The sequence below is a fragment of the Trachinotus anak genome, unplaced genomic scaffold (genome assembly GCF_046630095.1).
Source record: "Trachinotus anak isolate AG129_WGS33_773 ecotype Australia unplaced genomic scaffold, CSIRO_AGI_Tana_v1 ptg000005l, whole genome shotgun sequence".
Lineage (NCBI taxonomy): Eukaryota > Metazoa > Chordata > Actinopteri > Carangiformes > Carangidae > Trachinotus > Trachinotus anak.
The window spans coordinates 16,529,165-16,543,904 of NW_027273856.1; the positions used below are offsets into that span (position 1 = coordinate 16,529,165).

At 42.3% G+C, this 14,740-nt stretch overlaps 2 protein-coding genes across 2 annotated transcripts; both read left to right on the forward strand.

Moving 5' to 3' along the window:
- The first annotated feature begins 6,973 nt into the window (after positions 1–6,973).
- Positions 6,974–10,030, forward strand: LOC139621760 (thrombomodulin-like). The gene has a single exon (XM_071478581.1). It carries the CDS (start codon positions 7,109–7,111, stop codon positions 8,666–8,668), a length of 1,560 nt encoding a protein of 519 aa, XP_071334682.1. The 5' UTR covers positions 6,974–7,108; the 3' UTR covers positions 8,669–10,030.
- A 1,683-nt stretch (positions 10,031–11,713) lies between these two features.
- On the forward strand, positions 11,714–13,900 carry LOC139621759 (thrombomodulin-like). Its single transcript, XM_071478580.1, has one exon. It carries the CDS (start codon positions 11,916–11,918, stop codon positions 13,527–13,529), a length of 1,614 nt encoding a protein of 537 aa, XP_071334681.1. The 5' UTR covers positions 11,714–11,915; the 3' UTR covers positions 13,530–13,900.
- The last annotated feature ends 840 nt before the right edge of the window (positions 13,901–14,740 follow it).

Consider the following 14,740-nt stretch of genomic DNA (forward strand, 5'->3'; position numbering starts at 1 on the left):
TAAAGCAATCCTCCCATATTTTCAAGTAGGTATGTCGTTGGACAGTTTTTACAGATAAGACATTTCTGTATTATATCCATCTTTTTTCAGCAGTAGCTTATAAGAGTTGGCAAATGTCTCCTGTGTCACAATAGTACTAATCATAAACCACTGATTGTGACAGCAGGTTACAGGAGAAATGGGCCTTCCTCAATTTTACTGAGATAATTTCCTGCGAGCTCAACAATGATGTTAAAGGAGGTTTGCCGTTTATTATGAATTCACTTTTTCTTTTTTTTTTCCCCATAATGCCTATTGATGAAAAATTATAATTAAAAAAAAAAAAAAAAAAAAATATATATATATATATATATATATATATATATATATATATATATATATATATATATATATATATATATATATATATATATATATATTAATGCACCATCATTTCTCAAAAAAGAAGTCTAACCATGTCATGACAGGTTTTAAACCAACACCCAGAGTTCATCACAGTTTACAGACCGACCTGGTTTTAACTTGTACTTACTGTACTTGCCATAGTTGGCACAAATCACTTACCTGTGAAGTAAGATATAGATAGATAGATAGATAGATAGATTGCTTCCAATACACTGAGCCTAGCCTCCATTACAGCAAATAAACTACTTTCATTACATGTATCATTGTTATTAAAGGAGGCAGAGGAATAACTAAACATAAGACACACCAAGCAGAGAGAGCAGGAGAGAGGGCAGCACAGCAGTAAAACTCTGTTAAGAAAAAAAGGGTTTCTGCCCACTGAAAAGCTAGAGGGCTTTAATTTTGAAATGCTTACAGAAAGTGTTGAGTTTGTTACACACATAATGCAGCAACTTTAACATGGCAAGTAGGAGCGACTATAAAACCTAATACTAAAATAGTGGTATGACCAATTCTACATATCAAACAGAGGGAGTTAGAAATAAAGCCCTGCCTCTAATAAAAGTCAGTTAGGTTCTGGAGCTGGAAGAAAATAAAAGCTAAACTATTGTCTGTGCTCTGTGTCAGAGACAAAAATAAGAAAGATATTCATTCTCTTCTAACTTTCTCTCTGAGCAATCATTTTATAAGTAAATATATCTGCACAGTCTTTGCCTTTAATTTATGTGTTTGGTGATTTTGTCAGACGACGTCACGGTTATAAAATCTGGATTTGACCACAGGCCCTTGTTCCACCCATATACTAGGTTTTGACCTAGTCTTGTTTAACACTGTCACCAGTTAACTTGATGAGAACAACATAATCACAACCGACAGAGAGAACAGACAAAACTACAAAAGTGTGACCCACGTGGGAATAAACTGAAATTACCCTTTAAAGGACGCTTTTTGTCCCACAGTTAAAACACCTGATGAAATGAAAACAAGGGGTGAATAAACATTTACAGGAAAATTGAGATCAACCATCTTGTCATCTTGTACGCAGAGTGGGAAGTCAGCAGGGGTCCCTGTTCTTGTTGGGGGGGGGGGGGGGATTTCTCTGGTATGAAGTCAAACAATGGAGCACAGTTTGATTAGAATGATTATCAACTTTTTATGGGAATACAGTAAACACATTACCAAATGACACAACTTTGCCAAATTATCCATTTTAAATATCTTGTTTAAATGTTTGCTTACATCTTCACTCCATTTAAATCTCATTAACAGCCCATTGTTGTGTCATTTTCATATGAAATTACAGTAAAACAGCGGCTTCACCCATCAAATCATATATATGAAGGTATGTATATGTGTGTATATATGTATATATATATATATATATATATATATATATATATATATATATATATATATATATATATATATATATATATATATATATATATATATATATATATATATATATATATATATATATATATAAAGTGGAAGTTGTAGTTTGCACTGTTGAACTCTTTCTCCCTTTCTCCTGTAACCTTCATGAAAGTAGGATTTGCAGAGCTGTTGTGTTAGACTGCAATAATGTGCAACTAATGAACTGGTGGTTAAGTGTATTTGCAAGCACATTGTAAAAGAGTTTACCTGCAGACTTATACATCTGATGGCACTATCACATATTAAAGGATAGACAATAGTCAGGTGTCCATATGTGTAATGTAGCAGATTTTATTTGCTGCAATCACTCCTGCTGTTGTCTGATAAAATATCACGTCTTGACGCACTGTCAGTGTACATGATGGGGGACAAAATCCACGGAATAAAGTTACTCTGAAGCCAATGTGAAGCCTCATCAGACTTAAACAAATCAAATGGATACTTTTCAACATTTCTGCCCTTTTAGTTCGAAATTCCATCTCTGTTTTTTCTCCAGACAGATTTTGCTTGTTCAGGTGCAGAGGAGGGTTGGAAGCAGAAACAGAAATTTTTTACTAAGAAAACATACATTTCATTTGTCTATCTCAGAATACTGGAGCCTCATATTAACATCAGATAAACTTTGGTATATATTTTAACACAGAATCAGGACTGTAGATTTTTCCTCCATCACTTACATTTGAAATAACTTAAGGATTGGATCTGTCAGGATGGATACTGTCAACAGGAAGTTCTACATTTATAACTTTTCAACATTATTTAAGTCGTTCGAATATTTATGGAAAAATCTAATCATGATCTTTATCTTATTCTGGATTTATTAACTGATATATATGAATCACCTAGTATTCAGTGATCACTCTCTGAGCAAGGTGATCCAGAAATATAACGTGCAACCAAGCAAACGTGTTCAGAGACACAACCTTCTGTGTGATGACAGGACGATGAAAAAGAAATGTTTCCTGAGTGTACGGGCTGATTATACAGGACTGTGGCTCACATCCTTGTTAATACAAACATGACTTGAAACCAGAGGGAGTGAATTTACAAAATGATTAAACACTCAAATGATCCATCTGAGAATGACTGTGGGATCTGGTGCCGTGTGTGTGTGTGTGTGTGTGTGTGTGTGTGTGTGTGTGTGTGTGTGTGTGTGTGTGTGTGTGTTTTCCCACTGGTGCCACCTATAACGTAGCAGCAGCACCGAGTCAATTCCTCAGAGTTTGGGTGGCACAGCCCCAGGGAGCTCTCCTTCCTTTCTTCTTCGGGCAGGACATATAAACAACCTCCCTTTTCCTCCTTGGCTGGTGGCAGCTCTCTCTGTAGCAGAGATGCTCTGATCACGTTTTTCCCCCACAGATGCCGATCATCTATGAGTGAGATTGGCCGATCCACAGCTGATACTGCTCGCTTTGTTATAGCAGCACACTTCAAGCACACATTTGAAATTGCACAATTGCCATCTAAAGCCTGACCTTTCTTTCTTTCCTCCATCCAGAGTCGTCAATTACATCAACACATGGTTGATAATGTTACTGTGCGGAGATTTAGGAGGATCTATTGATCTATTTTCATTAGTGTATAATCATCTGAAACTAAGAATCGTGTTTTCGTTGGCTTAGAGTGAGCTTGTTCATATCTACACAGGGAGTGGCTCCTCTTCCATGAACATGTCATGTTTCTACAGTAGCCCAGAACGGACAAACACAGGCTCTAGAGAGGTGCTTTCATGTTTTTCCCAATCAGGGTCGTTTTTTTCAACCCTCTGATACGCCCCATAGGAGTGTCTCCTGAAATAGTGCCATATGGCACAAGGCGTATTCGACTTTGGTTGTCACGGTTACAATAATAAACACGCAGACTGACAGCACCACACCTACCTACATCACCATGGTTACTATGATAACGGTCATGGCTTGGTTAGGTTTAGGGAAAGATCGTGATTTGGATTAAAATAATTACCTTCTCAACATTAGATGCTCTTTGTTGTCATGGTTACAATATGAAGTTATGGTTTCATATGGGAATCGCACACCACTCTCCTGTGTCATATGCCTGTGTTTTGTTGACCCATCCATCCACCCCAGCCTCTTCCTGACGTGGACTTTGTCGTTCTATAAACTTTTCCCTTTGCGCCTTTCGTAATTACTGCTTTTGCTAGATGTTGCCTAACAACAAAACTTAACTACGAGTCATAATAACCTGCAGCACAAACGACCTGTAGGCTCGTTCTTTACAGGACAGTCTTGTTTTTATGTCGCCTGAAGCCAGTGTAACCAGAGCTTTAACCTGCCAGTTTCTTAGTAGTGTCTGTGCAGAAACGTAGTCTAACTTCCAGAGCCCTGGATGTCTAAAATAGCTTCATTACTTTACAGAAAAGCAAACTCAACATGAACTTACATTCATCTCAATGTAAAACATTTGTGATGACACACATACCAGTACATACCACACCCTGACATCTCAATCAGTTTCTGGAGCTTGAAAATCCCAAATGTGGGCAAAGTTACCGGTTCAGTGAGGCACATGAGCCCAGCTCCCAGTCGTAGGCTACAACCATTAATCAGCACTGAAGACCCAAGATTAACTAACTGAATTCACATTTGTATTTGTTCCTAAATGCTCATAGTATTGCAAGTCAGTTCATTTAAGGCTACATTTAAGGCTACACAGAATACAGGTTACACATTCAAATGTTATTATGATTTATTTCTGGAAAGGATGTAGATGTGAGACACAAATTATTTGTCTGTGCCATTTTCCGAGTAGCATCAGTTTTATTGTAAATTTAATACAAACAGTGATATTGCTCTTTATGTATAAGTGTGTGTGTGTGTGTGTGTGTGTGTGTGTGTGCAAAGCAGAGTCCTGAGCACTGATGACTGAGGGCAGGGGCATTGAATTGGGGGTAATAGTGGAAAAAAGTTACTGGGGTCCCAATATGGAGGAGGGCTCTGACAAAGCCTGGAAATCCTTGTCTTCATTTGCATCATTGGCACGATAAGTGACTTATTAGTGTGGGCTGAATAAATAGTTTCTTGTAATTTCTTTGTAAAATGAAATCACAGCTTACATTGGCTGAGTAATATAAAAAGTATTGTACACTAACGCTTACACCTACGGGCAGCCTTTGGATTGCGGGAGGAAGCTGGAGCACCCAGAGGAAACCCATGCAGGACAACACGGAAACCCTACGTAGTTTGCCAGCCCTTCTCACATGAGGTGACAGCGTTAACCACTGTACCTCCATGCCATGAGTAGGAAACGTATTCACCTTAATTCTGCAACTCAAGAGAAAGGAGGCTGAAATATTTTTTTTAATGGTTTAAAGTACTTTATTACTGATTCCCATGATAAACACTAAAATGCATGAGCTTACACTTGCTGATTTTATTATTCATACAGACGTGGCAATAGATTATTGAGCATGTAAGGGGGCCCACTGAGACCACATAAGTAAGGGGCCCTGATTTTTGTGCTACGCCCCTGCAGGAGATTACATGCATATTACTTTCCTCTGTAATGTGTAGAAGCTACTTCACTGTAGTCAGCCTGCCACTTCTTTTTACTGCACGAGGAAGGCAACCTTAATATTTATGCACGCTGTATATAGCCTTTGACAAGTGGCAAGAAACCAAGGCCCACACTGGTCATTCAAGGCATAACTGCTCCAACAGAAATATGAAGCAATGTCACAAACATTCAATTAAAAACAAGACATCAAACCTTATCAAGGGGCCTGCACCAGATGGTTTCACTGTGCAAACAATCCAAGTGATGACTGGAAAGAACCGGTTGGATTTGGCAGAAACAAAACAGTCTTCAAGGCGCCTGGGTAAGCTCACTGTGGGCATTAAGATAGACATCAGAGAAATAACACACTGACAGCGAGTGACCTGGTTTTTGGCGCCAAGCTAACTTCGTGTTTCGTTTACACGGAAGCGTATGTCTCTGTGCTGGACTGAATCCATGCCACCGACTGGTAGGCATGTTGGAATATAACATTCACAGCTAAAATAAAAACAACAGATTATTTTGTTTCTAGCATGAACAAAGGATTCCTTTCCATGCCACATCCCCTCCACCCCATTCCTTTGCACCACACCCTTCATGATGGGAAGTAAGGAGCCACTGAAACAGCACTGACTCTAACACCTCAGTGAATCGCTGTCATAAATGTCTGTAATCACACCAATAAGTCAGTTTTCATGCGGCTCAAATCAAACAATAATGTCCTAATGATTCTACTCTTCCTGCTCTGCAACATATGGTTCATCTGTATCATCTACTGAGTCACTCTGTGTCACTTTGGGAGGGAATCGATCGGACGTGATCACATTCCTTCAGGTCGACTCAACCCCTAAAGATCAAGGAATAACTGGGTTCATGTAATGCAGTTCATGTTAGTCACGTTTTGCAGCCGTAGTAAGGAAGTCTGTCCGGCCGTCTGCTTCTCTACTTCCTCTTCAGCGTCCAGTCACTACGGCCCCTTGAGGAAAAGTGGAAGGGCAGCTCTCTTCCTCCTCTGCTAGTCTGAGAGACGATGATGAGCGGTGTTGGAAATGATGATCGATTTAGATTAACCATAAGTCAGACAATTGCATGTATACCTCTGTAGTTCTAATTATATATTAGGGAAGTTTGTCGACCTTCTGAATCCATGAGTCAGTGCCTGTCCTGGAAGGCATGCCTGCCTCTTGGAGCTGATCATATTAACTGGGATAACTGGGAATTTGCTCATGGTGATTAAGGATTCCAGGTGGTGATGGTAAAAGGAGGGAAAGTTGGGGCAGGGACTGGTGACATTATAGAGGTTTCGAAAATAAATTACTTGCTTAAAATACAGAATATTTTTTGAGAGACTATTAATCATGTTTTAGGGATATGCCAAAAAAAAAAAATAGTAATAATAGTAAAGATTATACATTTGCATGGGTTTTGTGAGAGCTGGATTTCTCTCTTCCCATGAGGGTTTCACTTCATCTCAATCAAGAGGGAGCAGATTCACTCATGGGAGAATCTGATGGGGTGTGTGTGTGTGTGTGTGTGTGTGTGTGTGTGTGTGTGTGTGTATAAACCTAAACCATTGGCCGTGACGGAACTTCCTTCCTTCCAAAAAAAAAAAAAAAAAACAAGGAAAAAAAAACACACACAGTTGGGGGCTGTTATAAATGGGGACTATGTTCTGCTGTCAGTCGCTGCGTTAGCTTCAGATCGTTGAACACAGAGGTTTTTTACCCCCGTCGGTTTTTCTAACATCGACATCATGACTCCTACAACCAGAGCTCTGCTTATTTGTGCGGTTTTCCTGTGCGGGCTGGAGGAAGCGTTGCTCTCTCAGCTCGGCCATTGCGCAGGGAATAAGTGTTTGGTGCTTTTACAAGAGCGCAAGGACTTTTCAGATGCCAAGAAAAGCTGCGAACACATGTCGGCGAAGTTACTCCCGATCGGTGAGGAAAAATCGATGACATTAGAGAGTCTACTCAGCACAGTCAACGGTAGTTTCTGGCTGACAGGCGGGACCAGCGAAGGATCAGCGCCAGGTCTCCAGCTGTGCCCCTCCGCCCCCGCGTCGTCAGGAGGGAAGTTCACGGTGCAGTGGATGCAGTGCCGGGACAAGCTGGACGGAGCCCTGTGCCTGTATACAGACGAGGCTCCGTGCGCTGGCTTGAAGACAAGCGGGGGCGCACAGCTGAAGTATATCACCTACTGGGATTTCGAAGTTAAAGACTTGGAGGCGTTTCCCCAAGGAACCACGGCTGTGGCGGAAAAGATGGGTGGCCAATATCCGGAGTCGAAACATGTGTGCTTCTCGGGGAAGTGGATCCCGGCTCCCTGGCAATGCGAAGTGCTGCGGGGCGGCTGTGAGCATGAGTGCAGCCCCATACATCACACCTGCACCTGCCCCAAAGGACAAACGCTGCACCCCAACGGCGTCTCCTGCATCAAAGCCGCCGAGGGCTGCCAGCAGGAAGGCCAAGCAAACGTGTGCCAGTGCAGGCCTGGGTACGAGCTGGCGCCGGACGGGAAGCACTGCGTGGACGTGGACGAGTGCAAGGGGAAGGACAAGTGCACAGGTGAGGGTGAGAAGTGTCTGAACACCCCGGGAGGGTATGAGTGCAGTTGCCAAGATGAGTTTGAAATGCACGATGGAGTGTGTGTCAGCGACATTTGTTTTAAGTGTGAGCACGACTGTAACATCCACAATGGGGTTCCCCAGTGTTCGTGCAGGAAGGGGTTCAGGGTGTCAGCCGAAGACCCCACCAGGTGTGAGACGCACTGCACAACGAGACACTGTCCAGCTGAGTGCGACAGAAACACAGAAGCACAGAGTAAGGACATGAAGCAGTGCAGGTGCCCTGACGGCTACATCTCCCACCTGGAGAACGACACGAACATCTGCACTGACATCGATGAGTGCGCGGATGAGAAGCAGTGCGACCACGAGTGTGAGAATTTCTTCGGCGGTTACAGATGTGTGTGCAATGACGGATACACGCTGCACGACGACCACACGTGTGTACCAGACGATTGGATGGAAAGCAGCTCTCCTCCTCACCACCCAACACCAGCCATCGCTTCTCCAGCCGCGGTGCCCTCATACATCAAGACCGGCAGCGTCCTGGGCATCAGTGTGTTCGTACTGCTGTGCGCAGCGCTGCTGTGCTGCCTGGCCCGACACATGGTGAAACGCTGTGGCAAATTCAAGCTCTCGTCCTTCACCAGCCCAGATATAGATATTTTCTACCTGCAGCAGGTGACCACAGAGACGTACAAGAGGTTATCTTTCGACAAACAGTTTAAAAACGACGCACAGAGACAGTGATGGCGCCACTCAACACCTTTGACCACCCTCTCATGCATTGTTTTCTTTTTAGATACATGGGACTCTTTCCACTGAGTTATCCATAGTTTTAGTTCTTAAAGCTGCAATTAAATGATGACCAGTGGAGATGTGTGACTGTAAAGAGAAGCAGCTGAATGCTTTCTGAAAGCGTAATAGATTTCTGCATGGAATTGAGGTTTATTTGCCTCATAATGATCATTCACTGGAGCTGTAACTTCACCTTTTTATTGTTGACATCCATGATTGTTGGATTTACTTCAAATCAGGCTAATTTTTGGAGTTATAAGATGCTGTTACACAAAAAAGTACTAAAAAGTCAATATGGTTATTTTTTTCTAATTATAGTGTAGTTTCATAAAAAGTGTCACAAATCCAGTGATGTAAACCTTTTTTTGTTGATGATTGACCAGATGATCCTATAAAAGAGCCAGTTTCATGTTTCATTTCACTGTAGACACACACTGTAGTTAAGCTCTTTAACGTCAACAGGAAAACAAACATGCCTTTGCTTGACATTTTCATTTTTTGCACATCATAACATGATATTCCACGTTATTACTTTGTGTGTTAACTGCTTTTTTATCTTTTGATAAAATGAAGTCTCACTTTAAACTCTTCATAAAACATGCCATAGAAAGTGACATTTTAGTCAAAGGCACATTATTTGTATGTGTTGTTGTGGGTTATGTCGACACAGTGACTCGCTGTGACTGATGTTTGCTCATAAAATATTCCTGTCTTTCTTGGATTCGGACGTTTGAGATGTATAGTTTTGAGGCAGACCACTGTTTGTTTTGGTTGCTATAGGAACATTTTGTGAAGCAGGCCATGGTGGCATGTGTTGAGGCTTTTTTGAACTCTGTGACATCGTTTGTGAAAATGATTCATTTTACAGCCAAAAAACACATTATCTACGACAGATGAACTGTCAGAAGTGTATCACAGATAGAAATACAACATAGATCATTTAAATACTGATAGAGTTACACTTTAGTTATATGCATTAGAACTTTCATGTTATCATGCTCACAGATAATGCCGAGGTGCCTTGTGGGCTGTATACTGCTGCCACTGACATTATGATGAAGTTGAATGTTATTAACTTTACTGTATAACAGACTGGTCCAGAGAGATCAGCTAGACATGAATGTAAAACTGTGCTGCTAACATCTTCTTATATAATGGAGCCTCTAATGAAAACACATGTGCACCTCCTTATGATGTAACCAGCCACTGTATCACAGGCTTATTACAAGGTTTTGATGTTTTTTTTTGTTTGTTTGTTCAGTATGTCACTATTAAATGATACTGTAAATGGAAAGAATAAACATTGGAGCTAAAGGCTTTATTCACATTGTTTTTTTTCAGATTGTTATTGTTTGTTTGTTTCAGGGTGGGAGCATGTTTATTTAAGGCTTGGTCTGGTTTGTTTGTTTGTTTGTTTGTTTGTTTGTTTCATGGTGGGGGCATATTGACATATGTATTTATTCAGTTAGTTTTTTATGTTGTTTGGTTGGGTTTGTTTGTTTGTTTTTCGGGATGGGGGCATATTTACACATTTATTTATTTAGTTAATTATTTGGCTTGGTCTGGTTTGTTTGTTTGTTTGTTTGTTTCAGGGTGGGTCATATTGACATATCTATCTATTTAGTTTGTTATTTACGTGGCTTGGTCTGGATTGTTTGTTTCTTTGTTTTGGGGTGGGGGCATATTGACATATTTATTTATTCAGTTAATTATTTATGTGGTCTGGCTTGTTTGTTTGTTTGTTTCGGGAGGGAGCCATATTTACATTATTATTTAGTTGGTCTGGTGTGGTATGGTTTGGTCTGATATGGTTTGTTTGTGTTGGGGGGGGGGGGGGGGGGGGTATTTTTTATTTAGTTAGTTGTTTATGCGGTTTGGTCTGGTTTGTGTGTTTGTTTGTTTGTTTGTTTCATGGTGGGGGCATATTGACATATGTATTTATTCAGTTAGTTTTTATGTTGTTTGGTTGGGTTTGTTAGTTTTTTGGGATGGGGGCATATTTACACATTTATTTATTTAGTTAATTATTTGGCTTGGTCTGGCTTGTTTGTTTGTTTGTTTCAGGAGGGAGCCATATTTACATTGTTGGTCTGGTCTTGGTCTGGTCTTGGTTTGGTCTGGTTTGGTATGGTTAGGTCTGATATGGTTTGTTTGTGTCAGGTCGGGGGGGGGTTGTATTTACATATTTATTTAGTTAGTTGTTTATGCGGTTTGGTTTGGTCTGGTTTGTGTATTTGTTTGTTTGGTTGTTTGTTTGTTTGTGTCAGGGTGGGGGCATATTTACATATTTATTTATTTAGTTAGTTAGTTAATGTGGTTTGGTCTGGTTTGTTTGTTTTGTTCCTGCCACAAAAGTAATATATTTCTTTGTTTAAATTGCCTTGCTGTTTTTCTTCCTCAGCTGGCTTGTGGTAACATTTCATTTAGACTGCAGAGTTGCTGTGAGACCCAACTAAAGCTCCTCTATATTTACATTTACACGACTACACACTGCCGTGGGCATTAAGCTGACACCATTCACAACAATTTGTAATGACAGCCACAATGGAATAAGCATCATAACCAATAGTAGAAGCTATGGAGAACAGAGGGTGGGAGGGACAGAAACTGTGGTGTAAGTGAACACTCACACTGGTTAATAGAGAATTAAGGAAATAAGCTAAACTTCAGACTGTTGCCCCTTTCTGTTTCCTGCTTTGTGTTGTCTGTTTCCTTCTTTCTCCTTGTACCATATAGCCTACTGTACAGGGGGCATGAATGTTAACTTCCCTTGTCCTGTCTTGTTTTGAGATGTTCTGAAAATGTCTAAACCAAGAGAAAATGTTTAAAGTCAAAGGATATAGAGACTGACCAGGAGACCAGACCACTCGGTTAGACTGACATGTCGTGTGGAGTGGAGCTGGGAGGGGCTACTGGAAAAGGGGGCGTTGGGTTAATGCCCCTTTGCGTGCGCGCGTCTTTGGTGCGTATGTGCGTAAAAGTCGTGCGTAATTGGGGATATGGTCTGTGCCCAGGAGAAAGTTTGTTGAGAGGCAGTGAGCGGCACAGTAGACCGATTACAAGCAACTTCCTTCCTCCGCCGGCGCAGTAGCATGGAGTCGGGGGCTTATAAATGCGAGCTAAACGCTTTCTCAAACAAACAAGCCTATAGACTGCTGGAACTCACAAGAACTTAAAGGGACACAGCCGAAGTTCAAACATGAGGGATGTAACGGAATTGCTTGTTGTCATGTTGGTTTCCCTGATGGGAAGAACCGGCGGGACACAGCCGAGTAGCGGATACTGCATCGGGAACCAGTGTTTCGGGCTGATACAAGACCCCAGCGAGTTCACCACAGCGCAGAATCAATGCAAAGATCAAGGAGGTCACTTAATGACAGTGCGCTCATCTGTTTCACATGATATTCTGAATATCTTGTTGGGGAACTTCACGGGGCGGTTCTGGATCGGCTTGCATCTGAACAGCGGCTGTCCGGACGCCGCTGGGCTGAGAGGCTTCCAGTGGGTGACCAAAGACAACGAGAGTGACTTCTTCAACTGGGCGCCAGGTTTTGACAGCAGCTGCTCCTCTCATCGCTGCGTCTCAGTTTCCAAAGAGAGCGACTTTAAATGGACCCAGGAACCATGTGAAGAACTGGCGGCCGGGTTTCTCTGCGAGTACAGTTTCACTGAGGCATGCAGAACTCTAAAGGCTGCGAATCAGTCTGTCACCTACATAACCCATATGGGGTTCGGGGTCGAGGATGTGCTGTCTCTGCCCCCTGGCACCATCGCTACCCTGATGCCATCTGAGACCAAATACGTCTGCTTCTCCAGTGATTGGCTGATGGCGCCCTGGAGCTGCGAGATCAATGAAGGCGGTTGCGACCACAAATGCGCAGTGGACCCAAACGAAGTCCCGTCTTGTTACTGTCCTCAAGGTCAAACCGTCAACCCCGCAAATAAAGTCACCTGCGAAGACGCCGCAGACGACCCGTGCCTGGCCCTGCGCTGCGACCACGCCTGCTTCAAGAGCGGAGACTCTTACGCGTGCGTGTGCGACCACGGCTTTAAGCTGGCGGGGGACGGCAGGTCGTGCGTGGACTTCAATGACTGCACGGACCAGCGGCAGTGTCCCGGGGAAAATTTCAAGTGCATCAATACCATCGGCAACTTTGAGTGCGTCTGCAAGGACGGGTACTCGATGTCCGGCGACCTGTGCGTGGACGACAACGAGTGCGTGTCCGCTCCGTGCGAACACGAGTGCCACAACACGCCCGGTGGCTACACCTGCTCGTGTTTCGATGGATACAAAGTGGACCCAGAGTCGCCGAACAAGTGTAAACTTTACTGCGGTATGGAAGAATGCCCTGCGGAGTGCGACCCGAATGACGCGTTCCAGTGCTACTGTCCAGACGGTTATATAGCAGAGGAAAGAGGGAGCCAAACAGTTTGCATAGATATTGACGAGTGCGCCTTCTTTTACTGTGATCAGGACTGTACAAACACATTCGGTAGCTATGTCTGCGCATGCTCTCCGGGATATACGCTAGTTGACCAATATAAGTGCGTAAAAAACGAGTACGGCACCGACTTGACCACAGCTCCAAACTTCCCCACAACCTCATATATGCCTGAGCCCACACGGCAGCCCTCGGGGGTGTCAGTGGGGGGGTTTGTTGGGATAATACTGTGCACTGTCTTCTTTATTGTGCTGGTGGTTTTTCTCGCACATCACTTCCTTAACCGCAGAGGGAAGATGGAGAGCACCAGTGCGCTCAAAGCTCGGGAGGATGAGGCTCACGGTTTACATAAAGTGTCGACAGACAGTTAGAGAAAGAAGGGGGGGGGGGGGGGCAGCCTCGGAGAGAGGGAGCTAAAGAAAGACATGTGAATGTACAGATCAAGACTCGACAACAGCTACAAAGACAGTTTTGGACATGGTATGAAAGATGCAGATTTCAAACCAGAAGAATAGCTACGGAGGACAGGACTGTGGGCATATAATATAAACTCACAAGACAACAGAAATATATGCAAACAACTTAAGTTTTCTTTGAGGTTATTCACTGCCTGAGAAAACTGGTTTCATCTACAGTTCAACTCACATACAACAGATTCAATGTAATAAAAATGAAAAAGAACTTTGTTTTGTTTTTTTTTAAGTCTGTGCTGAAACCTTATTAAATTATAAAAATGTGAACGAAGGAGAAGTCTGTTCTTTTGACTCTTGCCTCAGACTCAGGCTGACTGCTCCACCGTGTGGCGGAAAGGGGGAACTGGAGGTCGGCCGCCCAGAAACCCGGCTGCAAACTTTGGTTCATACACAATGTCACGTTTTTTGGGAAGGGAAGTTAACACATGAACACAAACTCTCGCAACAATGAATCACATGAAACTTCTTCTTCTTCCCTACACATTGCATTACCGCGGATCACAACAGGGCAGAGTTAAATGTGTGTTCAATGTGTGTTGAACAGGGACTGAATAATAAGCAATACATTATGAACACGAATTCTCAAAGGAATATAATCTTCTATAACTTTAGGCTACATTTCATTCTTGTTTCTGCATTTCATATCATCTATTTTAGGAGACTATGGAAAAGTTACAAGAAAACATAAATATTAGATCATAACCATAATGAAAAGCAGTTATTCTGCAGTCAGATGTCCCCTGTGACTGATCTATTATTATAGATTACATTATGAGATAGTTAATACTAATGCATTAGTATGTAACAGGCGTTTTCCTGTTGCAGCTGCTCAAAGGGGAGATCATCTGGAGTACAAGTTAAAGAGCAGAGAGGCGAAGGGGAGCAGAGGTGATATATCCACAGCACACACAAAGACACTGAAATAAAGACTGGACATTATGAATCTAAAAATGACCTCTAGTGGCATTTATCAGAGCTGTACTTTGCAGAAGGCTGAAATGCTCCAGGCGGGTCAACCACAGTCCAACTTCATCGACAAGTTTCTCAACACGAAGCACAACAGCAAAGTTAGATTTACCAATGGATACCATACAGACAAGTCTGAAATA

Coding starts and splice junctions, on each gene's coding strand:
- LOC139621760 (XM_071478581.1), top strand. CDS start 7,109: ATGACTCCTACAACCAGAGCTCTGCTTATTTGTGCGGTTTTCCTGTGC.
- LOC139621759 (XM_071478580.1), top strand. CDS start 11,916: ATGAGGGATGTAACGGAATTGCTTGTTGTCATGTTGGTTTCCCTGATG.